Source organism: Bos indicus, chromosome 24, assembly GCF_029378745.1.
Source record: "Bos indicus isolate NIAB-ARS_2022 breed Sahiwal x Tharparkar chromosome 24, NIAB-ARS_B.indTharparkar_mat_pri_1.0, whole genome shotgun sequence".
NCBI lineage: Eukaryota > Metazoa > Chordata > Mammalia > Artiodactyla > Bovidae > Bos > Bos indicus.
The window spans coordinates 7,635,645-7,661,266 of NC_091783.1; the positions used below are offsets into that span (position 1 = coordinate 7,635,645).

General features: G+C 44.1%; 1 protein-coding gene across 9 annotated transcripts in view; it reads left to right on the top strand.

The window, feature by feature from the left end:
- RTTN (rotatin) overlaps positions 1-25,622 on the top strand; it is a 123,313-nt gene that overhangs the window by 91,599 nt on the left and 6,092 nt on the right. For 7 of the 9 annotated variants that reach the window (XM_070778671.1, XM_070778674.1, XM_019986866.2 and 4 more), the window contains 11 exons: positions 2,551-2,704; positions 4,850-4,987; positions 5,299-5,516; positions 6,076-6,181; positions 7,139-7,236; positions 8,925-9,002; positions 12,407-12,533; positions 13,586-13,788; positions 17,891-18,158; positions 24,131-24,234; positions 25,268-25,337. In XM_070778671.1, coding sequence (XP_070634772.1) covers positions 2,551-2,704; positions 4,850-4,987; positions 5,299-5,516; positions 6,076-6,181; positions 7,139-7,236; positions 8,925-9,002; positions 12,407-12,533; positions 13,586-13,788; positions 17,891-18,158; positions 24,131-24,234; positions 25,268-25,337 — 1,564 coding nt within the window. Of the gene's footprint in view, positions 1-2,550; positions 2,705-4,849; positions 4,988-5,298; positions 5,517-6,075; positions 6,182-7,138; positions 7,237-8,924; positions 9,003-9,443; positions 9,796-12,406; positions 12,534-13,585; positions 13,789-17,890; positions 18,159-24,130; positions 24,235-25,157; positions 25,338-25,622 lie in introns of those variants that run through there. The other 2 variants (XR_011563766.1, XM_070778677.1) reach the window with 2 other exon arrangements.

The following is a 25,622-nucleotide window of genomic DNA, read 5'->3' on the forward strand; positions in this document are numbered from 1 at the left end:
ACCACGTCCTACAAGGCTGGGTACCACTGTATATCATCTTCCAAACACTGGCCCAGTGCAGCACTTCCACTTGTGAGTGTGCTTGTTTGCGTATTGGCCATCACCTCCATTTTTCTTCCTGTCCATCCAGCATATCTTTATTGGGGGCCTACCGAGTAGCAGGATCTTCCCTAAATGAATACAACAGAGAACCTTCCCCTCAAGTTGGGAGTATAGACAGTGATCAAATACATATATGCCTGATGATGTCTTAGATAGACATCTAAGAAGAAAAACTAAAGGAGGAACAGGAAGTAGCGTCAGAGCTGGCAGGGCAGGGCTTTTCTGTGTCAGGTGCTCAGGGAGAGGCTTTCAGACAGTGATGTGTGGCCTGAAGTGAGTGAGGAAGCCAATCCATGGGGCCTCGCGGGGCCCCTGAGAGTTGCCCTATTCAGGAAACAGCACGGAGCGGCTGGAGCAGAGTCTGCAAGGGGGAGATGAGGCCAGAGCATCCAGGGCTCCGTGAAGGTGGAAGTGCCATTAGTGCCTGTTTTATAAAAGAAACGACGAGCCCAGAGATGGAGAGCTTGCCCAGGATGGCTCCCACAGTGAGAGGCAGGGCCAGGATTCCAGCCCGTGCAGGCTGCTTCTGGAATTCACAGTCTTACTCTTGCACTATGTGGCCTGTGTAGACTGACTGCTTCTTCCCTTTTTGTCCTTAATAAGATGATTCATTCATTCCAGAAAACTCTGGAACATACACCCCACTGTATTGTGCTGTAGGCACTAGTGGTGCCTCTGTGAACAGAGCAGGCATGCCCCTGCCCACAGAGCCTGGATCCTCGGAACAGGAGACAGTAAACAGTAAATAACAGTTACAGGTTTTATCAGGTGGTGACGAATATAAAGAGTCAGTGAGGATGGGTGAGACCTCAGAAAAAGCCTCATCAAGGTGAGATGTGAGCAGAGCTGAGGAGACAGGCTGTGGTGGCGAGGCAGAGCGTGCAGCGGAGCTCTATGGGGGACAGAGACATGAGGTGCTGAAGCTGGGGGTCGCTTGGTTGGGCTTTTTTTTTTTTTTAAAGAGTTTCAAACATAAGAAAAAAAGTTACTTTATGAACTATCCTACAGGTAGCTGATTGCATCTTCGATATTGTAGTTCACAGGAGAATCTGACAGCTCAGGTGTTCTTGCTCAGGCTTCCTGCAGGCTCTCCCCTCCCTTGGATTGTCTGTTCACGGTCACAGTACACACCCAGAGGGCAGATTCACTGTAACTGCTGTGGTGTGGCCTAGCAAGGGGTCAGGAAGTATTTCACAGCGATAAGGAAATTAAATTTCACAAACTGCTTGCATTTCACCCGACAGGAAAAACGTAGAGCCACCTGTACTTTTATGTAAAATGTGTCCACAGATTAGATAAAGGGAGTACCTTTCATCCAGAGAAGTAGGACAGAAGAACTCTTTGGAAGTAGTCTGACGCCATTCACCATAGAGGCACTTTATGGTGTTGTTTAGTCGCTGAGTTGTATCTGCATCTATTGCAAAGCTGTGGACTATCGCCTGCCAGGCTCCTCTGTCCATGGGATTTTCCAGGCAAGAATACTGGAGTGGGTTGCCATTTCCTCCTCCAGGGTATCTTCCTGACCCAGGGAGCAAACCTGTGTCTCCTGCATTGACAGGTGGATTCTTTACTACTATTGAGTTATGAGGGAAGCCCTGTAGGTACTTACGCCCCAACAAATGCCTGGCAGTCCCTGACTCTTACAGTAACCTGGGAGGAAAAACTGTGAGTGTGTGTGTGTGTGCACACATGTACAAAAAGAGAGGCATCGGAATGTGTCTGTGAAGTTCATTTCTATGGACTGTTGCATTGCCTGGGCATGGTGGAGAGAGAAGTCATCACAGTTTGTTCTTTCTTATTACATACCCAGAGAATTGTTGCTTTTTTTTTTTTTTCCAGTATTTTTGCCCATTAATACTTCTTATAGTATTAGTATCAAGCAACATTCCAAAGGTGGTTTTATTGGTAATTTTAGGGAGGATTTAATTGTTCTTTTAAAACTAAGAATAGTATTTTTATGCTGAAGGATAGTTGAGGGCAAAATCAGACATGTTTTCATTTTATTTGTAATGATCACTAGGCTGTTAGGCTGACTTCTCCTACCCCTCAATTCTATACCTTGAAGAATATGTTATAATCTTTCTTTACAGAATTGTAGAGCTTTGGATTGCTTTTTTTGCTTCTTCCAGAATTTTGACTCCACAGTTTAGCTATTTGAAAACCATAAAGACTTTCTAAACTCTGTAAATAGAATTCAGAATTTGGCTTTGAAAACGATGTTTTGTTTGGTATAATTATAGTTGACACTGTTAATGTGACCGTTAGTGACATGCTTATGAGAAAAATAATGCTTTGTCTGCTGTGCGTTTGTTTTAGGTCTTTGAAAATTATGATGAATATTTTATGACTTTTTATTAACTTGTATTATAAAGAAGTGATACTTCATCACTGAGATGGGCTTTTCGTATGATGTGCTCTGTTTTTTACTGGATCTCCTCTTTCGGGCAGGTGTCCTTTCTCCTGGAATACTTGTCCTCCTTATCCCGGCTCCTGCAGTCATGTTTATTGGTGGATCCTGACCTTGTGATTCAGGATGAGCTTCTGAAACCTCTTATCCCAAACATCATCCAAGTTCTCACCCTATGCACCAAAGATATATTAGGTGAGCTTTATTTATTTATTTTTAAATTAATTATTTTAATTGGAGGCTAATTACTTTATAATATTGTAGTGTTTTTGCCATACATTGACATGAATCAACCATGGGTGTACATGTGTTCCCTATCCTGAACCCCCCTCCCACCTCCCTCCACAGTGAGCTTTATTTTTATTTTTTTTTGGTTTAGAAGGACAGTAAATAATACTGAGGAAAAAGTCTTAACTTTGCACCAAGTATTCAGATCAAGGTCACATTTTGGGTTGTTCTTTGCTAGTGTTTTTGGAAGACTTTTCATAAAGTGTCTTACAGGTTGGATATTTTAAGTGGCTCCAGGAGACCGTTTGAGGCAAGTACGCAGTATAGTGAAGGGCCGTTCCCCTGTGCTGTCATTTTAAATGAGGGTAAAGTTCTTTATGTAATGTTATAAAGTACAGTGAGTGTTAGGTGTTAATTATTCTTATAAGCTATGGCTAAATAACAAGTATAAGCAAGTCCAGAATATAATATCAGAAATCTCCAAAGGTCTGCAATTCTTAAAAAATATGCTCTAATGAAATGCTGAATATAGAGCTTAGTAGTGGGGAAAACTAAAGCAACGTAACTTCTTTATCAAAATTAAAATATGATAGTTGTCTGAAAGAGTTTATAATGAAGTAATCATTCGTTTGGTAATTCTCTTTGCCCATTAGCTCATTCTTGTTTAGTCCTTTGCATTTATCGCTTTGCAGGTTTTGGGTCTGGTAGGTGAAGTGGTTTACAATGCCCAGCAAAGGCAGTCTGCAGAGTCTCATCAGCATTGCGTCACCCAGTGCTAGGGGAGCAGTAGTTCAGTTCAGTTCAGTTCAGTCGCTCAGTCGTGTCCGACTCTTTGCGACCCCATGAATCGCAGCACACCAGGCCTCCCTGTCCATCACCAACTCCCGGAGTTCACCCAGACTCACGTCCATCGAGTCAGTGATGCCATCCAGCCATCTCATCCTCTGTCGTCCCCTTCTCCTCCTGCCCCCAATCCCTGCCAGCATCAGAGTCTTTTCCAATGAGTCAACTCTTCGCATGAGGTGGCCAAAGTACTGGAGTTTCAGCTTTAGCATCATTCCTTCCCAAGAAATCCCAGGGCTGATCTCCTTCAGAATGGACTGGTTGGATCTCCTTGCAGTCCAAGGGACTCTCAAGAGTCTTCTCCAACACCACAGTTCAAAAACATCAATTCTTCAGCGCTCAGCCTTCTTCACAGTCCAACTCTCACATCCATACATGACCACAGGAAAAACCATAGCCTTGACTAGATGGACCTTTGTTGGCAAAGTGATGTCTCTGCTTTTGAATATGCTATCTAGGTTGGTCATAACTTTCCTTCCAAGGAGTAAGCGTCTTTTAATTTCATGGCTGCAGTCACCATCTGCAGTGATTTTGGAGCCCAAAAAAATAAAGTCTGCCACTGTTTCCACTGTTTCCCCATCTGTTTCCCATGAAGTGGTGGGACCGGATGCCATGATCTTCATTTTCTGAATGTTGAGCTTTAAGCCAACTTTTTCACCCTCCACTTTCACTTTCATCAAGAGGCTTTTTAGTGCCTCTTCACTTTCTGCCATAAGGGTGGTGTCATCTGCATATCTGAGGTTATTGATATTTCTCCCGGCAGTCTTGATTCCAGCTTGTGTTGCTTCCAGTCCAGCGTTTCTCATGATGTACTCTGCATATAAGTTAAATAAACAGGGTGACAATATACAGCCTTGACGTACTCCTTTTCCTATTTGGAACCAGTGTGTTGTTCCATGTCCAGTTCTAACTGTTGCTTCCTGACCTGCATACAGATTTCTCAAGAGGCAGATCAGGTGGTCTGGTATTCCCATCTCTTTCAGAATTTTCCACAGTTTATTGTGATCCACACAGTCAAAGGCTTTGGCATAGTCAATAAAGCAGAAATAGTTACTTACATGCAAGTTTGACAAGTGGCAGTGATGTCCAATGAGCTAGCGAGGTTACACCATGCGTTCTCTATGGAGAATAGGGTGAGACCCACCCCAGGGAGCAAGAGGTGATTTTTACGTTGTGTAGTAAAGTGTCTTGGTGAGGTTTATTTTTCAAAAGGTTCTTTTTCTTCTTTGTGTTAATAAGTCGAAACATTTTGATTGATGTTTTTTACAGATGTAGAGTTAAGGTCAGCTTTTTATCAGACATGGACTCATCTGTTCAACCTTCTGGCCGCACTGCTGAGGCGAGCTGGCCCTGCCTCTTTCCCATATGTTACCCTGGGTCTGGCCCGGTCTTGGGCAGCGGTGATCGGTAAGGAGATGGTCTTGCTGGGCTCAGGGTGTTTTTGCTTATAAAATTAAGATAATCCCTTATTTACACACACTCACATTCTTATAAACAGGAACCTATGTGAAAAGAACAAAATGAAAATGAAATCAATTTCTTGATCAATAGGTTGTCTTGGTACTATTTAATTTACCTTTAAACACTGCAGTTATTGTTGTGCTAATAAAGTTCATTAGGATTAAGAAACCTATAAACTTTGTTACTCAAATAAATTTGACTGACTTCTTTAATTTTGAAGATGTTTCCAGTCGTTTACACATGAAACTATCTTTCAGATACATTCTGCAGGTGTGCGCGTTTGTCTACCACAAGCCCCGCTCTGTACACCGCCAGCCTGCAGTTCCTTTCTGTTCTCTTGACCGAAGAAGCAAAAAGGCGTCTCCAGGATGAGGAGAAAACAAGCTTATGCCACAGTCCAACAGTGGCTTCACTTCTTGACAAAACCCAGGAAAGTCAGAACTCACTAGAACGACTTACTGAAGTCATTCTTCAGGTTAATGTTTCTTGATTTTTTTAAATTTGGTTTAGTTTTTAAATAATTTACTTTCAGTCTTGGTCTTGTAAGAATTTTATTCAGTCATTCGAATTAAAAAACAATGCTTATTACGACCATTTAAATAATGGAAGAAAGGAATTTGATAATCATTCTCCAATTCTTCTGTTTTCTAAGAGGTCTTTTAAATAAATTACATGTGTGTGTGTGTGTGTATATATATATATGTGTGTGTATGTGTGTGTGTGTGTGTGTGTATATATGTGTGGAATTGGATTAAGTGCTTAAACTTGCTGTATGTTAATATTCAACATAGCTTTTTTCTTTAGAGGTTAGTCTTTGAGAATGATTTTCGGTCTTCTCTGTATTATAAATGTCTTATTCAGTCTCATCCACACAGAACATTCTCAAATCTTAATGATTTATCAAATTCTAGTGGATTTCATGAGGCAGTTGAAAACTAATGATAGCTCTTAAGTAGAACGCATCTTTTCATTCACAAGTGTTTTGCTCCAGCCTAAGTTTTTCTCGAAGGCAGTTTGATTTGCATTCTTTGCAGTGCTATGAGGGGAAAACCTCCAAAGATGTCCTGAAGAGGGTCGCTGCGAACGCACTGATGTCGCTTCTGGCCGTCAGCAGAAGAGCACAGAGACATGCGCTGAAGGGTGAGCCACCTGACACCTCAGCTGTTTTTAATTTGTATATTTTACTGCCTGTTTATTTTAGGTGTAAAGAACTTAAAATCTTAGTGTCACTAAAAAGAATAATTCCCCCCCATACAGAAACATAGTAAACATGCTTTGCTTTTTAAAAAAATTTCTGTGCATTCCATAGTTTTATTTGCAAAGCAGAAATAGGGACACCAATGTAGAGAACAAACGTGTGGATACCAAGGGAGGGCGGAGGCTGGGAAGAACTAGGAGACGGGACTGACACACGTACACCACCGTGTACAGACAGACAGCTAGGGAGGACCGGCTGCACGGCACAGGAAGTGCCCCTCAGCCCTCTGTGGCGGCCTAAATGGGGAGGAAGTCCAGACACGCATTTCTTTTAAAATAAGATTACACATGTGGACTACTGTTTGTGTGATGAGTCTTTCTCTAGAGAATCTATTAAATGTTAGAGAAGTGTTTTAATGTAACGTATCACTCAGTTTCATGATAATCACATGTTAACCACAAGCACATATTGCACACACAAAGAAAACATGTAGTTTCGATAGGAATAACAACCGTATTAGATGAGCCTATATTTTCATATCAATTTCCCCCTGAAGTGTTGTAATTTCTCATCCAGATTCAGGGAACACAGGTGTTTGACATGAAAGAGAATATCAAGTCCACTAATTTCAGTTGTAACTTTGCTACTGAAACTCCACATGCCTCCAACATAGATGAGATGTGCAAAGAGTAGTAATAAGTTAAAAACAAGCGGGTTTTAGCATTGTAGTTCTCTTGTGTTTTTATCCTCTTGTTCATTAATGTCTCACTGAAAATGTGAAAATAGAATTGGTCAGAAACAGAAAATATCACTTTTTTGAGAAATTTGATTGTTGTATATAGTTTTAACTTATTTGGAAATAAAGTATCTTTCTGACTATTTTGGACATTGTTTTCCAGCCCATCTTGTAGACAGCTGCGTGGAGCAGATGAAGCACATTCATGCACAGCTGAACCTGGGTTCTCTGAAGCCGGGAAGGGCAGCGCTGAGGAAAAAGGTCACTGAGTTCTCAGTCTCTGGGAGGCAGGGGTGACCATTTCTCGAGTCCTTGTGCTCATAAATGACACCCGTGTTTGGTTGAAGTGAGTGTTTTAGAGGAAAGGTACAGCCATATAAATTAATGGGATTTCTACATTAGAAGGTTTACATTGGGATTTATTTGTGTGTGTGTGTGTGTGTCACCTTATTTCTCACTTGAAGATCTTTAAGTGAGATTTATATAATGTGTTGTTGTTTTAAGCCTTTTGGGATGTGTAAGATAAATTTTTATTCTACAGAAAGAATATCTTTCATAGGTTCACTAGAAATAGAATAACTTACTAAGTGTTTTCTATATGGCAGGCACTGTTCTGAACACTTCATGTTTATTATCCACTGTTCACTCATGACAATAATCATAGAACCAGTAATGGGTAAAGCCACTGTTTGCCCTGTGTCTGTGCAGTTGCAGAACTGGTATTCCTAGTATTAGTTCATTTCCTTTGGTGACTCTCAGTGTCTCTTTTTAGCACTGAGTCTGCTGGACTCATGACAAGCTGCATGTTCACTGTCAACTTGATGTAACATAGGTTTTTAAGAAAACTGTATTTTATATTGCAATAACTTTGGTTTATAACGTTATATCAGTTTCATCTGTACTACATGATATCTGTTTCTGTGTATACTATACCTACTCATCACCAAAAATTTAGTTTCCATCCATCACCAAACAGCTGACTCCCTCTACCACTTTTGCCCTCCCCCTCATCCCTTCCTTCCTGGTCACCACTCCTCTGGTCTCTGTGTCTATGTGCTTTTTTGTTTTTTGGGTCTAGTTTGGTTTGTTCATTTATTTTGGTTTTTTGTTTTTTTAAATATTCCACATATGAGTATAATCATGTAGCACTTGTCTTTCTCTGTCTGGCTTATTTAACTTAGCGTAATACCCTCAAAATTCATCCCTGTTGTTGCAGATTGCAAGATTTTTTTTGTGGCTGGCTAATATTCCATTGTATATATACACCACATTTTTTTAATCCATCATCTGTCAATAGTCCTTTAGATTATTTCCATATCTCAACTATTGAAAATAACAGTTTTTATATAATAGCAGTGGTTAATAATAATAATTATGGTTAAAAAGATCTGCCACAAAAGCTTATTGAGGAAATGAAGATGTGTGTATTTATAAACATATCTACATATCTAAGACCGTTATTACAGCGTCTGTGTAATGACTTGTTTCTACTGCACCTAGTAAGAAACCGAGAAAAAGCCTTATTTAATCATTTTATCTGTCTAGGTACTTATATGTTTGTCAGTTTCTTTTCTTGCCTCTTTTCCTTTTTCCTCTCGTGCAAAGGGCCTTTGCCTCATCATTGAGAAGGTCAGCCAACACCTGATACGATTGAAAAGCAGCCAGTATGTGCTTTACTTTGTTGAGATGAAGTATGGAGCTTATCATATATCTCAGTCCCTCTGTGCCTGATAGAACAGAAATAGCTTTTTTGTGGTGGGTGTGCTTCTCGAGACGTGATCATCTTTCAGAGATCGTTAGCCTGTCAGTCCCCTCCAAGCCGTGGTGGTCGGGCCACAGAAAGAGCATAGCTGTGGTGTCTGGTGACCCAAGGGAGAAGGAACTATTGTATGCAAAAGTGGAATATGCCATTGTTGTTCACATCTTTCAACTGCTTTTTGTTTAAACAGGAGGATGGTTTTATTAAAGAATTAAGCATTGCCATGCAGCTCCTAAGAAACTGTCTTTATCAGAATGAAGAATGTAAAGTAAGTAGAGCTACTTCTCAGTTTTGAAAGCAGTGCTGTTATGGAACAGTTTAAATTTCATATGAGATAATTAGGGCAACTGGAAAGCTCTTTGAAGTTTCCTTAGATGCATGGTTGATTGGTTCATAAGCTCAGCGTTGATTTCAGAAAAGAACGCACCTAATCTTACTGTTGTTCGTCAGCCCAGATGACATTTCTTGTTCGTGTGAGCATTTTAACTTCATTCCTGAAACTTTGACTTCAGGCAGCTAAAGCAAACTTGAGTCTCTTTTTTCCTACTGTTAGCCATTTCATTTTTTTTTTTTTAATTTAATTTTTTTTTTTTTTTAATTTTATTTTATTTTTAAACTTTACATAATTGTATTAGTTTTGCCAAATATCAAAATGAATTTTAATTTAATTTTAACTAAGATGGCGTGAATGGCTGTGTATGTCTTCTAGGCAGGACTTTTTTCTGCCTAGGCAGTTGTCAGACACTTCTCCACGGGGAGGTGTCCTACGCACAGGAAAGAAGATGAGGATGTCTCCTGCTTCAGAGCAGAGATGGTATTGCTGTGTTGGTGTCGGGCAGGGTCTTCAGTCCCAGCTCTGCCGCTCTCGGGACCCCTGGCACAGCCCCTCTGTCGGGACCCTTCAGATGTTTTGCTCTGTCTGTGAGCATTGGTGCTGTCATTTCACACAGCCGTTGGGGCTCTTACACAGAACACAGTGTCTGGAACACTTTGATTTGCTTTGTCAGTGATGGGACACTTCTGAAGCACTAACCTCCACACAGAATCACTGTGGAAAATGAGTAAGTCAAAGATAACTTAAGCAAGCTTTCTTTTAAAAAAAAATTTTCCTACCACTTTTTAAACTTTTTGTTTTGTATTGGGGCATACCTGATTCACAGTGTTGTGATAATTTCAGATGAACAGCGAAGGGACTCAGCCATACGTATACCTGTATCCAATTCTCCCCCAAACTCCCCTCCCATCCAGGCTGCCATATCACATTGAGCAGAGTTCCATGTGCTATTCAGTATTACCTCTTTCATTATTTTACTTGTGATAAAACTGGAAAAAGTATACTATGTCTTAGAAAATGAACATTTGGAGCACATATTCCTTAAGCCATATAAAATAATTTACTCAGGACACATGCCTAACAGTTTACATTTCAAAACAATTCCATGGGAATTAAGTATTGATATGTTTCATTAGTAATGTCACTTACTACATTTACTGGTGTCCTTGCAGCTGGATGCAGTTCGTGTTCATCCACGACACGTCACTCAGGCAGTACTCTGGCACACTTCCCGGGTAGCATCTGCCTGTAGAGTCACGAGATGCTGGCCTGGGTACTGGGTATAAATGTAGTGCTCACATTTGTAACGCATTAGCCAGCTATGAAAGTGTAATCTCTGAACAGGTCAAAGCACGTGTGCATTTCCAAGTTGCTTAATAACAAATAAGTCTAAAGAAGAATATTCAGATGACTCGAGGATAAATGTAGTTCTGTGGGACAGAAAGCCTTAATTTCTTTTCCTGTTCCAACTTACCTGAGGGGTGTCACACACTCCCAGTACTGAGTGTTGGTCACTCTTGTGGTGACTCAGCAAGTCCTCCACGCCCATGCCACCCTGATGTTGGTAAACATGTGACAACGAGGAGCTTTCACGCTGGGACGAGCCCAGGGCTGGGGAGGGTGATGGACTGAGGGTTAGAGGTGGGGGACAGTGCAGGTCAGGCAAGAGGTGACGAGGAGAACGGGGAGGGAGGGGCGGACTTGATGAAGACATGTGGAACAACTTCCAGGCTCAAGTGTAACGTAGGCGTGAGTCACTGAGCAGAATGTAGCCGTGAGTGATGCTCACGTGGGGTCTGCCTGTCTGTGGGACATTGGGATGGAGAACGGCCAGCAGTCAGTGGATCACGTGGGCCTGGGGCTCTGAGGAGCAGCACAGACTGGGGGGTCTTAGGAGTTAGCACTGGATAGAGGTGTTTGTAGCCATGACTGTTGTTGAAATTTCCCAGTAGAGTACGTAGTGAAAGCCTAGGTCTTATCCTCGGAAAATTCAGCTATTTAAAAATGAGACTGTGTAAGGAGTGCTGGAGAGTTTTTAGGTAATAAAGGATAGAAGGGCTGCGTGGAAATGAAGAAAAAAGAGCCTTTAATAGATGCCACAGTGCCTGAGGGTTTCACAGCTACAAAGGTAGGAACAATTTTACCAGCATCATCAGTTCAGAAAAGAAATTGAAGATTAAATAATGGTTGGGAAATGACAGCAAGAGCTCACTTATGAAAAGCATCATTTATAATTGAGAATATGTAGCTGTGAAGGAAGCTAGCCTATATGTTGACTTTTCTAACAGGTAGTGCTTAAGTATAGACAGAAGTGAGCAAATCGAGGATGAGTTATTAAAGAGAGGAAGAAACGACCTCCTAGATGGACTCAGAGCCCTGAGGAGGCAGCGGGCTCTTTCCAGGACACAGATGGACGGATCAGTGCTGCCAGAAGAGGGACTCCGGGTCCTCCCTGCCAGGCGGGAAGGAGAGATGGGAGGAGACCCACATGAGCCATGTGGAGTCGAGGAGGAGCTTATCCCTGCCTGGCTCTGTCTTCTCCGCAAGACAGTGAACGTGGTCGTCCACTGTGGTTGTGGGGCTGCCCTCCAGGCCTGTGGAGAGTGGGGAGCAAGGGGAACAGCGTTGGGAACAACTCGCCTCTCTCTTCCTCCATGAAGTTGTGAGGGCATTGAACGAACGCCCACGTGTGTGTGCATGCATGGGTCTACAAACTGCTTAGTCAGTCTGTTCATGAAGAAATTGCTGCATTTGCTGCCAATAGTCATATTTTATCCATAATACTGTCCCAGTGATCTTCATAATAAAAACTGAGTTCCTTAAGAATTATTGAGATAGCATAATATTTTGACTGGATTTTGCCATATTCAACTCATTTAAAAGCAGTGATCTTCTGATCTATCTGGTCACACACATTAGGTATGTATGTGCACACAGGAGAAGAGCAGGCAGGGAGGACTCAGAGTTGATCAGCATGTTTCCTTAACCAGAGAATCCCTTTTCTTAACTGTATCACAGCATTTGCAAGGGCTCATTCAGTGCTGTAGGATATTACTGTGTTCCTTAATGTACGTGTTCAGAAGCTGTTTTTCTACATTTCTTACCTGAGTTGCATATCCTGGTCACCCAGTGTTGGAGGGAATTCCTGAGACTGGGGGGCTCATGGTCAGGGCAGTCCTGGTTGCAGGGTGCTGAGCCTGTCCACGGGATTCTGTTCTGCAATCAGAACAAAATGAATTTTGTTTTTGTCTCCTGTGTTGGTGCAGATTTTCTGGCTTTGATTTTTGTTTGTCTTTTCATTATTCCGACTAACTCCGCCTGCCTCTCTTCCCGCACAGGGGGCGGCTCTGGACGCTCACCTGGCCCCTGTCCTGCACGCTCTCTGGCCTTGGCTCTTGATGGATGACTCACTGATGCAGGTTGCGCTGCAGCTGCTTTGTGTCTACACCGCAAATTTCCCAAATGGTAAACTGAGCCCAATGCTGCCTTTCAGTAATATACTAAAGTACTAGTGTTGTTAAGGTAGAAAAATGAATATACATTTTGCAGTGTTTCTTCCACTTATTTTGAGGGTGTGTTGGTTAGAGGTATGCTTTCCTGTAGGGATTATAAGAGTGAATGGTTTGATGAGATAGAAGAATCATCAGACAGCTCAGGGCACAGAGGGAGAAACTGTCCTGATGATACCGCAGGAGAACACTGGATTTAATAGAATTGGGAGAGGGAAAAGTGTGATGGAAGACCTTAAAAACCAGGTATAGGTTAAGCTGTTACAGATTCTAGAGCAGGAGACTGGTGTGATGACAGGTGGTCCTGGCATCGGGTGGCTTGGTGACAGTTGATGTCACTGGGGTGCCTCTTTTTCTAATGCCTCTGACAGGCGTTTTATTGAGCGCCTCCCATGGGCCCTGTTGTTAGTGGCCGACAGCTGAGAGTGAGAAAGGCAGGCAGGCGACGACTTGGGAAGGGAGGAGAAGCTGTGAAAAACACTCTCTGAGCAAAAGAAAGGAAAGTGGGGGCCTGTGGGCAGTATGCATTTCCCATGTAAACTTAGGGGCACAGAGTTGAGGTTTAACCAGCAAGTCTAGCAACATTCAGCAGCTCAGCAGTTGGCTTTTCCAAATATCAAAAGACAGAAGGGACCAGAACTGGGGACAGTACACAGCCCATCTCATCACTGCTGTGCTGAGGGTGGCTTACTCCTCAGAGTCTGACCTCGCCCTCCGCTCTGGAGCCTCCCGTCCTGGTGGCGTTTGTCCTCCCCCTGCCCCCGCCCCAGATTATGGTATTCCTTGATTTTTTCCTTCTGTAAAATGGAGGCAGGAGCCACAGTGCTTTCAGTGCTGTATTGAGATCGCCAGGCCCTCAGTCCATTAGGTCACCAGCACCAGCCTTTAGGGCAATTGCAGTTGACAGGTTAATGACCGAGTCCTTCCACAGACGGATGAGCTCACCACTCAGGTGGTTGAACCAAAGTGTGAAGCTGAGCCACCTTGTAACGGCTGTTGTTTTTGAAGGTTGCAGTTCCCTCTGTTGGTCAAGTTATGGACAGCATCCTGTTCAAGCCGCACACCGAGGGGCCCCCGGCAGCTCCCTGATGCTGTGTATCCTGAAGATGGCTTCCCAGGTGCCTCCAGAGAACACGGCTGTTCAGCAGGCAGTGTTCATGATTCTTTCAAACCTGGCCTTGTCTCATGACTGTAAAGGGGTAATTCAGAAAGTGAGTATTACACTTGCCTTCCTATCATAAAAAAGAGACTCCGTAAAATACCTTTCCAACCCAGGACATGTGTGAAAAGTCTAGAATTCAGTTTTTAGGGAAACATATGGAGAAGGCGATGGCACCCCACTCTAGTACTCTTGCCTGGAAAATCCCATGGATGGAGGAGCCCGGTAGGCTGCAGTCCATGGGGTCGCTCAGAGTTGGACACGACTGAGCGACTTCACTTTCACTTTTCACCTTCATGCATTGGAGAAGGAAATGGCAACCCACTCCAGTATTCTTGCCTGGAGAATCCCAGGGACAGGGGAGCCTGGTGGGCTGCTGTCTATGGGGTCACACAGAGTTGGACACGACTGAAGTGACTTAGCAGCAGCAGCAGCAGCATTATGATTTCAAACATTTTATTTTAAAGGATTGTAAAGAGATTAGAAGGGTTCACTTTGTTTAAAGCCTGTTGATACATGAAAAGTGACGGAAACTAGAATATGACTGTATTGTTTCCTTTTAATTTATCTTCTTAGCTTTTGGATTGTATTTTCTTTCACTCAAAAATGATAGTTTTAGAAAGACAGCTGTCTTACATCTGTCAGAGAGCATAAGAGTAATATGTTCTGTGCTTAGTCGCTCTGTCGTGTCTGACTCTTTGTGTTCCCTTGGATTGTAGCCCACCAGGCTCCTCTGTCAATGGGGATTCTCCAGGCAGGAATACTGGAGTGTGTTGCCATGCCCTCATTCAGGGGATCTTCCCAAACCAGGGATCGAACCTGGGTCTCCCGCATTTCAGGCAGATTCTTTACTGTCTGAGCCACAAGGGAATTCCAAAAGTAAAATATTGGTCTTTAAACAGACCAAATTGAGAAGTAACAATTTCAGTTCAGTTGACATTGTCAAATGATTTTTGAAATTGCAGCCCTTTTTCCCCAGGTTAGACCTAACTTCTTTAGACACAGGTGGTTTTTCAGTCTTCTGGGACTCCTGTGCCAAAATTTGAATTCTTATCACTGGTTTTAACTTAGGGCACTTATTTAAAGGAGGCTGACTGGTTTAAACAAAATCTGCTACACATGTTCAGTTAGACTGTATTTAGATGTATATAAACAGAATCCCTAGTTTTGAAGATCCCTAAAATCTGATTATGAACAGGTTATTGTTACTTAATAGTACACAGGCATTTGAGTGTTTCTGTTTCATTTACATGAAGGCCAAGATAAATTGAAAAAGTTGACAGCTCTCATAAGAATTGAGCCCCCTTTTCCTCTATTGTATCATCACCCCAACCACCCCCCTCAAAAAAAAAAAATACACTTTGAGTGCAATCTCTAAATAAAGAGCCTTACTAAAGAAAGATCTTTTCTCAGTGATATGTTGTGCTAACTCAGCATTGGTTCATGAGTCTCGTTGATCATTTTCAATTTTGCAGTCCAGCTGACATCATCGTGGTATCTTGAAATCAGCCATGGTGGGAACGTTCACTCCATGCAAATCGAGGACCTCCTGCTTCAGCCTTAGCTGTTTATTTCCTAGCACATGGCTGGATATCTGGTTGTGTGTGTGTATGTGTGTATGACTCTCCTGGACTGAATTTTTGTGGTTGCCGTCCTTGCATATGTGTGAAAGCGCAGCCTGGGGGTGAGGGGACAGTGCTTTCTGCCACTTCCTTACGGAGAGCATGTTGGTAGGAAGTGAAGTAGGAATTTCCAAGTGGAACATAAGCGCTACTCTCGGATCTGACGTGTGACTGACTGGTGCTTATTTTCAGTTCCATCACTCAAAAAATATTTAGGTTAAACAAAATGCTTTCTAAAGTATTTCAGCTCCCAATCTCTGATCTGGCTGCTAAACTTCAGCATATTCTGATATCAGTGTGATCAGGCTCCACTCCAGGTAGGGGCCAGTGAGGTTGTTTTCCCTCTGCTGCTCTGTCATGATGAGCCCTAGACACTTGCAGTTACACCTCCCCTAACTCTTGTTTTGGAGAAGGCGATGACACCCCACTCCAGTACTCTTGCCTGGAAAATCCCATGGACAGAGGAGCCTGGTAGGCTGCCATCCATGGGGTCTCAAAGAGTCAGACACGACTGAGCGACTTCACTTTCACTTTTCACTTTCATGCGTTGGAGAAGGAAATGGCAACCCACTCCAGTGTTCTTGCCTGGAGAATCCCAGGGACGGGGGAGCCTGGTGGGCTGCCGTCTGTGGGGTCGCGTAGAGTCAGACACGACTGAAGTGACTTAGCAGCAGCAGCAGTAACTTGTTTAGTTACCAGAAAATGTCACAAATGCTGTTATACAATTAAGATTCTAAAATATCTGTCTACCATGGCATATTTCTTTGCATCCTAATCAGTGTGGGAAGTCGTCTGAAAACGTCTTTGTGTGTGTGTGTGCATGCTCAGTCTCTGAGTCGTGTCTAACTCTTTGCGACTCCATGGACTGTAGCCCTCCGGGCTCCTCTGTCCATGGGATTCTCCAGGCAAGAATACGAGCATGGGTTGCCATTTCCAACTCCAGGGGATCTTCCTGACCCAGGGATTGAACCTGCATCTCTAGTGTCTCCTGCATTGGCCAGCAGGTTCTTCACAAGTCTTTAGGCTCAGCAGAAAGGGGGAATACCCAGAGCCTATTTGCGATTTAAGACTCTGCTGTGTATTTTATCACCGTTGTCAGCTCCAGGTCTCCAAGGTCATGGCAGAACCTGGCTGAATGGGAAAGGCAAGGGGTGAATCTAACCAGCCCTCGTTTGGGTGAGAGGGGAGCGGACGTGAGTGATGGCTGCAGGACAGCACGGGGTGTATGTAGTTTGACCATTTCCTTGGTGCTTGGGTAGGGTGGCTAAGGCTCCTGTAGCTTGTTTTGTTATCACAGTCAGAGTCCTTTTACATAAAAGTGCTAAATTTATTTTATAGATTCAATCCAAAATCTTGATGTAGGTATAGAGAAGGCAATGGCACCCCACTCCAGTGCTCTTGCTTGGAGGATCCCATGGACAGGGGAGCCTGGTAGGCTGCAGTCTATGGGGTCGCGGAGAGTTGGATATGACTGAGCGACTTCACTTTCACTTTTCACTGTCATGCATTGGAGAAGGAAATGGCAAGCCACTCCAGTGTTCTTGCCTGGAGAATCCCAGGGATGGCGGAGCCTGGCAGGCTGCCGTCTATGGGGTTGCACGGAGTCGGACACGACTGAAGCGACTTAGCAGCAGCAGCAGCAGGTGTAGAGGAACCCAAAAAATAAGCCCGAGTAGATTGTTAAACAGGAAGAGACGTGGGTGTCCTGGAGAGTTGGGGAAGTTAATGTTCCTATTTCTGTACCCTGATCAAAACGCTCGTCTGACTGGTTCCCATGCTGGCCCAGGCTGCTTCTTGATGACACCTTTGTGCTTTCTTTCCTGTTGCATATAGATTATTCTAGGCAGTAAGTCACTGTCTTTCACATAGTCCAGGGTTTGGTGTGGTTTATGGAAGGGGTTTTATTTGGAGGTTGAAATGACTCTTACAGTTAAGTACTGGAGCTTTCTTTGCTCTAAGTTTACAAGAATGACATGTAGCCATGAGAAATCTTCAGTGACGATAAAGCGGCTGGGTAAAGTGGGTATGATACATACCCACAGATTAAAAAAAAAAACACACTTGTAGCTATAAAGATTCAAATATCCTTGGTAGTACCACAGTTATTAACTGGTGTCCAAGACTGACTGGGGTTTTGTTTCTTTCTCCTCCCTGTAGGATAGCTCTCAATGAGTAGCAAAATTGCCGGAAGGCAAACAGGAAGAGAAAAACCCAAGATGCCCGAAACAGTCCCCAAACTGAATGATCAATCCTAAATAACTGAGTTGAGTAGTTGCTTTATCCATCGTCAGGGATTGATTAGTAGGAATTAAAATTTGAGCACTATTTTGTTCTCCTTTACTTTTTCACTTCTACTTGGAAACAGTGTCGATGGAGTATTGGGAAGGTATTGGGAGGAAGGAGAAATTAAAGTTTCTTTAATTTAAAGGAAAACAGGAGCAGAATGCTGGCTAATTGATCTCTGTGGGACTCAGAAAGTAATTCTGAAAGACTCGAAGAAAGTAAAGTAACGTTCTCTGCATTTATCCACAGAGTAACTTCCTGCAGAACTTTCTGTCTCTGACGTTGCCGAAAGGGGGAAACAAACATCTGAGTAACCTGAGCGTGCTCTGGCTGAAGCTGCTACTGAACATGTCCTTCGAAGAAGACGGGCAGCAGGTGATCCTGCGGCTGGACGGCTGTCTAGACCTGCTCACAGAGATGAGCAGGTTCAAGCACAAGAGCAGCCTCTCCATCCCCCTTCTTATTTTCCATAACATCTGCTTCAGTCCTGCCAACAAGCCCAAGATCCTGGCTAACGGTGAGTCCTCTCCTCGTGCACCGCACGAATCCACTGATACACGTGCTTATCCACACAGTGTTCCGTTCAGGTTAAAACAGAGTAGTTTTATAAACAGTCCGCCTGGTGGTCATTTAGCACCAGCCATGTTCAAGGCTCTGCTGGAGGCGGAGGCTGTGGGAACGGATCGGGCATGACTCTCGCCCGGCGTTCACGGGTCACCGCACGAGGGCCACACTGGGCGCAGGAGGCAGCTCCTGGGAGAGTTTGGGCCCCTCCTTCCCCCCTGTCCAGCCTCCCGATCCTCTGACTCTTGTGCCTTTAGGCAGGCACAGCCCCGCCCTTGGAGCCTTTCCAGATGGCCTGTCCGCGTGGTTGGTGCTCCCCATGCCCGTCTCCTGCCTCCCCCACCCTCTTTCTCTCTGCCTCCTTTCCCTGTTTTATTTTCCTCTGGAGAGTCACCACCAGCTGATATGCTGTGTGTTCAGTGTACATCCGTGCATTCCTCCTGTGCCCGCACTAGAGCAGAAGGTCTCACGAGTCAGGCGGTTTCTGTCTCTTTCGCTGTGTGTACCCGGGGCAGCTCTGATCGTGCTTGTCACAAGTGGGCCCCCGGGGGGCACGTGAGATGAAGAGAGTGACCAGGCCGCAGAGTTGAGGACCCGAGAGCACATGGTGACAGGAGCCCCACAGCGACCTCACTCTGCCCTCAGGACAGGGAGGCGAGGATCAGTGAGGACTCAGAAATTCTGAAACAGGAGAAATGGAGTGCTCTGTTTCTGCAGCCATACGCTGTTCCTGTGAGGAGTATGTGATTTCAGGTTTTATAAGGGGATGTGTTATCACGAGAAAAAAAAAAATAGAGGGGAGGTGGACTCTAGACCACATGTATCCGATGCTGGATGCCACACCCTCGGGTGCTGCTTCTCTGGGTCCAGTTTCTTCATCTGCAAAAGAACCCTTTCTTTCTGACTTTGGTAGAAATCAGTTTTAACACATAAAGTGTCCAGCCCTGTCTATGGAATGTGATAGGTGCTCCAGATGTATTAATTCTCTTTTCATGTCTTCCACTTAATCTTTTCTTAGAAGTGTTTTTCTACGAAACGTGGTATTTCCCAAGTAGAAAACTGATTACATTATTGTGTATAGTCATGATTCTATTTTTCTGATGATAATTATTGAATTGTTAGAAATTCAGGGAAAGATTCTAGAAGCTCGGCCAGCCTTTAACTCACCTGAATTAACTGTCACCTGCTTTCCGGAGAGGGATCGACGGGAGTGTCGGTGGCTTTGTTTCCCGGTCTCTCCCTCCCTCACTGTGCCCCCCTGTCCTCACGTTGCTGAGATGACGGTGGCAGTAGGACCCTGCCTCATGGGACGCGAGAGCCTCTGGGAGGTGCCTGCCCCGCTCTGCGGTCGCCTGGTAGCATCACCTTTTTCAGAATACGTTTCTTCTTTGGGGATCAAAGACGTTTCTTATTTGCATTTTTGTTATTGAGAAGGTCAGGAAGATCTGAAGGAGAGAAGCCTGCATCTTCCATTTCTGGATTACTCAGGATTTATTTTTAAGCATTTCACTTGCATCAGCAGTGTTCTCTCTCCTCCATGAGCTTGAAGAAGGAGCCTCCCCAGCCCCACAGACGTGAGATGAGGGGCCTCCAAGGTGGCTGGGAGGCAGTGACTGTGCAGTTTCTCCGTGACGTGTCCCAGGCGTGGCCTCCATTTCCACCTGGGGATCCAGAGGAAGGAAGGCGCTTGGCCGAGTCACGCGGCTGGAAGGTCTTCCCGGCAAGGCCACGTGACTCTGATTAGCAGCAGCCAACATCCAGTTTAGGTTTAGGTGGTCTGGAGTGGAGTGGGCAGTGGGCTCGACTGCTGTGTGAACAGATCCAGAGGGTGCCTTGTTTCTGGTCATGTCGGACCAGGTCTCCTCTGAGCAAAACAAAAACATGCCAGGTAAAATATATTAAAATTCACCTTAAAAAAAATCAAATAACCGAAGATAGTGGGAAACTTCCAGGCCAACTTTGATCGGCAGTCTGTGCCCAGGACGGTAAGAAGTCTGGAGAAGTCTCTTTCGCTCCGAGGACGTTGGCCAGCCCGTGTGCTCGGGCTTTGGCCCACGAGTGCCAAATGGGAAGGGGACGGTCCTCGGGGACAGACTCTCGAGTCTGTGGGCCATCCTGCAGACACTAAGCTGCAATCTCAAAGAGCTAACCTCTTAGAAAAAGGTGAAAGTGAAATTTGCTCAGTCGAGTCTGACCTTTTGTGACAGCATGGACTGTACAGTCCATGGAATTCTTCAGGCCAGAATACTGGAGTGGGTAGCCTTTCCCTTCTCCAGGGGAATCTTGCTAACCCAGGGATCGAACCCACATCTCCTTCATTGCAAGTGGATTCTTTACCAGCTGAGCCACAAAGGAAGAAGGTGAATCAGAATTAAATTGGTGCCCTGAGCCTCATTCAGGCAATGATACAGAAAAACAGGCACCACGCAGACCGCCCCTCACAGCTCTTCAGCCCAGAGACACACAGACAAGCGGCCCATGGGTTTGGTGGGAGCTGCCCCTCAGTTGAACTGCCCTCTAACGGGCGGAGGACAGGTTCATCCTATGCCTCAGGGAACCTCCACAAACACTTTTTCAGAAGCATCAGCCAGTTCACAGTTAAAGATGACCAGGCATGTCAGGGGAGAAGGCAATGGCACCCCACTCCAGTACTCTTGCCTGGAGAATCCCATGGACGGAGGAGCCTGGTAGGCTGCGGTCCATGGAGTCACTAAGAGTCAGACACGACTGAGCAACTTCACTTTCACTTTTCACTTTCATGCACTGGAGAAGGAAATGGCAACTCACTCCAGTGTTCTTGTCTGGAGAATCCCAGGGACAGCGGAGCCTGGTGGGCTGCCATCTATGGGGTCGCACAGAGTCGGACACAACTGAAGCGACTTAGCAGCAGCAGCAGCAGCAGGCATGTCAGGGAAATGGCAGCATGAAAGATCAACAGCAACAGCAGGGGCAGAACACCAGCTTACCTGCCTGGACTTCAGATGTTGGAATTGTGAAACACAGATTTGAAAACAACTTTAGTGATGCTGCATTTAGATAAGTAAACAACAAGCTTGAAAGTATTTGCAGGGAATGAGAAACTAAAAAATTGAAAGATGTGAAAAAAAGAACCAAACAGAACTTCACTATTGAGTATGATAATGTCAGCCCCTTACAGGTGTTTAAGTGTAAATTAATTAAGATATGCAATTCATTTATCACACTTAGCTGCAGGTGGCTATTGGCTATCTTATTAGACTGCAGATATATAAATATTTCCATCCTTGTGAGAAGTTCTGTTGGACAGGTGACTGTTACAGAACTTCAATAGCCAAAATTAAAAATTCAGTATACATGTCTGGCAGCAAGTTGGGTGTAGTGGAGGAGAAATTTAAGCATTCAAAGATAGATCAGGAAACAATTTCCAGAATGTAGCACAGAGAGCTAAAAAAAGATGAAAAAGGATTAAAGAATAAAAGGTTAAGGAAAAAAAAAAAGGCTAAGTGACAGAGTAGACATACTGGGGCAGTCTGATTGCATGTGCAGTGAAGTCCTCACAGAAAAGGGGAAGTGAGATAAAGTGTTTGAGGCCGCAATCACTAAACATTTCAAGAACTGTTTTCATCAGACACTAATCCACAGATCCAGGAGACTCAGATAATTCCAAGCAGATAAGTAAAAATAAGAGATTATCTATATGTTTCTGTGAGAGTTCACGGCCTAACTCTTGGTTAAACTTAAAAATGTTTTATATGCTTTTTGTGTGTGTGCATGTTATATTTCACAGTAAAAAAAATTTTTTTAAACTACTTTCATTATCAGAGGGGGCACTACCTGAATTGTCCTGTATATGTACTTTCTTTTAAAAATGTAAGTGATAGTAACCGGTCAGAGGAGTTGTATCAGCTTATATAGACCACAGGTTATATGTTCTGAGGGCTTGCTGCGAAGTGTGAAAACGCCCCTGACTGGTACTCAGATGGAGAACACAGAACTCAGCCTCCCAGTTGATGCTGTTCCCTAAGAGTCTGCCACGCATCACCTCCCATGATGAATTTCATCATCTGAAATGACCTCCCATGATGAATTTCACCAGAGAGCTATTTATGTAGGCTGGCTCCTGTAGGTTATGGTACAGGAGAAGCAGAGAGCGCAGAGCAGGTGGTCAAGCAGGAGGGGGTGGGTGGTGGGAAGGTTGCAGTGCCCATACCTCCCTTCCTCTCCGTCTGTCCCTTTACTGCACAGAGTTCACTTTATGGAGCAGCTTTTTATTTATTTTTTCCTATAGGACATTTTAAATTTCTTAAAATTTCTTTAAAAATTCTAGATCAGATCAGATCAGTCGCTCAGTCGTTTCTGACTCTTTGCGACCCCATGAATCGCAGCACGCCAGGCCTCCCTGTCCATCACCAACTCCTGGAGTTCACTCAGACTCATGTCCATCGAGTCAGTGATGCCATCCAGCCATTTCATCCTCTGTCGTCCCCTTCTCCTCCTGCCCCCAATCCCTCCCAGCATCAGAGTCTTTTCCAATGAGTCAGCTCTTCACATGAGGTGGCCAAAGTACTGGAGTTTCAGCTTTAGCATCATTCCTTCCAAAGAAATCCCAGGGCTGATCTCCTTCAGAATGGATTGGTTGGATCTCCTTGTAGTCCAAGGGACTCTCAAGAGTCTTCTCCAACACCACAGTTCAAAAGCATCAATTCTTCGGCACTCAGCCTTCTTCACAGTCCAACTCTCACATCCATACATGACCACTGGAAAAACCATAACCCTGACTAGATGGGCCTTTGTTGGCAAAGTGATGTCTCTGCTTTTGAATATGCTATCTAGGTTGGTCATAACTTTCCTTCCAAGGAATAAGCGTCTTTTAATTTCATGGCTGCAATCACCATCTGCAGTGATTTTGGAGCCCAGAAAAATAAAGTCTGACACTGTTTCCACTGCTTCCCCATCTATTTCCCATGAAGTGATGGGACTGGATGCCATGATCTTCATTTTCTGGATGTTGAGCTTTAAGCCCACTTTTTCACTCTCCACTTTCACCTTCATCAAGAGGCTTTCTTGTTTGCTTTCATTATGGTATCTTGCATCCAGCTAGAGTTTATTGAGCCCCTACAGTAAACTTGCACTGTGGATATTCTCCAGTGAGCAGATTCTACACAGACTCTGCCCTCAGTCATACACAGGGAGAGAGTTCCCAGTAACAAGTGTTTCACCTCTAAGAATGCATTATGTCTTAAAAATCACTCATTTTAGAGGGAAAATAATTTGATAGAGTTAAGTAATAAAATGGATTCATGTATTGCTCTGAAACACTTGGACAGTCTACTTGGGGCTAGACGTCTCTACTTTAAAAGGAGGAGGCTGCTGCAGATAATCTGTAAGTCTTGATTCCATACTCTGGCTAGATTTGCTCAAAGAGGGTGTATCTATATGTTATATCTTTAAATAACCTCACATACCCACACACAAAAATACCTTTGACATGTTTAATCCTTTCTTAAAAGGCTTAGCTAATATGGTATTTCTTGATTTTTTTTTATAGCAGCCCTTGCTATTGATATGTTCGTATAATGGCTTTATAATTTATCTTAAGAGCAAGTTCTGTTTTCCTGCATGTGAAAATGTCAGCTATGATCAAAGAGTTCATTAATAAACTCATTGTGTAATTGCTTATTTCTGCCCTGTTGTTGTCTTTAAAGGGATGTGGCTTCGTTGAATTAGGGACGAAAAAGTTAAGCATCCACGGCTTCTGTGGTTCTGCGCCTGTTCTAAAAATAGTTTGTTTTAGGGTGGTCCTCCCACATATCACATGATGTAAAAGATTGTTTTTGCCAACTTTGTATGTATTGGATGGGTGAAAAGTGGGTATCTTTGACTAGTCTGAGATTTGATACTACTGTCTGGGCCTGACCCTTTCTTTTTTTGTGTGTTTATTATTAGAGAAAGTCATTAGTGTGCTCGCTGCCTGTCTGGAAAGTGAGAATCAAAACGCTCAGAGGATTGGAGCAGCCGCACTGTGGGCTCTCATTCACAATTACCAGAAGGTCAGTTGTTAAAATCATTGTCCCTGCGGGGCAAACGCCAAGCTTCTCGGGATATCAGAGGAGTGTCAGCAAGGAAAAAAAAAGTCAAAGACAGTGTTGCCTTTGTGCGTTCAAACCATTAGTAAACCATTGGTTGAAATCTTTCATGTTACCATTTCCATAGGAGGCGCCTCAGTCCCAAGTGTTTCTCTTGGGTGAATTCTCCCTTGTTAATAGAACTAGATTTGCCATATTCATGCAGTGTTAGTATGAATCATTTTTCCTAAAAGATGTGTCCAGGAGAAATTCATCTTGACATCCAGCCAGACAGTGAATTTTTATCCAATTGTGGGATTCGCTTTTCTCCCAGACATGTCATTGCTGAGCTTTGAAGTCAGCTCACTTCTCATAGGGCCAGCCCTGTTAGAATGGCAGGCAGGTTCTCTGGCCTCAGCTCTCCTGATGGCAGACATCTCACTCCTCAGAGAGATAGCTCCGTGTCCCTGGCGGCTAAGTGGTGACCAGCAGGTAGGTCCCCGAGTGGTGCTCAGGCAGCCGGGCGGTCCTGGTCAGTGGGCTGCCCTCCCTGCTGGCTGGGTCAGCACATAGTGGGACAGAGGCCACTCTTGTCCCCGGCACCCCTGACCCCCAGGGCCCAGCACACGCTCGGGCATTTTGAAGTCCCTCAAAAAATACGTGAGCAACTGACGAACTGCTCATATTCCATATTGTTGATCTGAAATCTGAGGCTTGAGGGAATAATGAAGCACTGAAACTAAGATGGCATAGCTGAAAGTAGCAGACTGAGACTGGGGGAGAGGTGGGGGAAGGGGAGGAAAGGAAGAGCATGGGACAGCAGAGGAAGAACCTGGTTGCACGGGGAGGGGAGTGGGGGGCACAGCGGGACGGACCGGCTTCTCTGGCTGCTTCCTTCTCTCCTGCAGTGTCTTGTTGAATACTGCAGTCCACGAGTGCGGAGTTCGCACTGTGCCGTCCTGCCTCTTAAGCACATGGGACTAAGCCTGACTGATGGATGGCTCTGTGTTATCTCTAGGCAAAAACAACTTTGAAAAACCCATCAATAAAAAGAAGAGTGGAAGAAGCATATTCCTTAGCAAAGAAAAGTAAGTTTTATTATTAAAGAGACTATAGTTAAACTTGAAATCTATACAGACTTCCCTGATTAATGAAATATTTGGACAGTTCACAGCAGAATGGCAGTTTCCTACACTGATGTTTTACACTGACGTCTGAGGGGCTTTTTTGTGAAAGCATTGTGAGGGAGCAGACTTCTTTGTGAAGGCATTGTAAAGTGGGCCAGTATTTGATCCATGCTTTTCACTGTAAATATTTTTTTTCAGTAATAAAATGCTGTAATAGGTGAGAATATTTGAGACATAGTAGTTTCT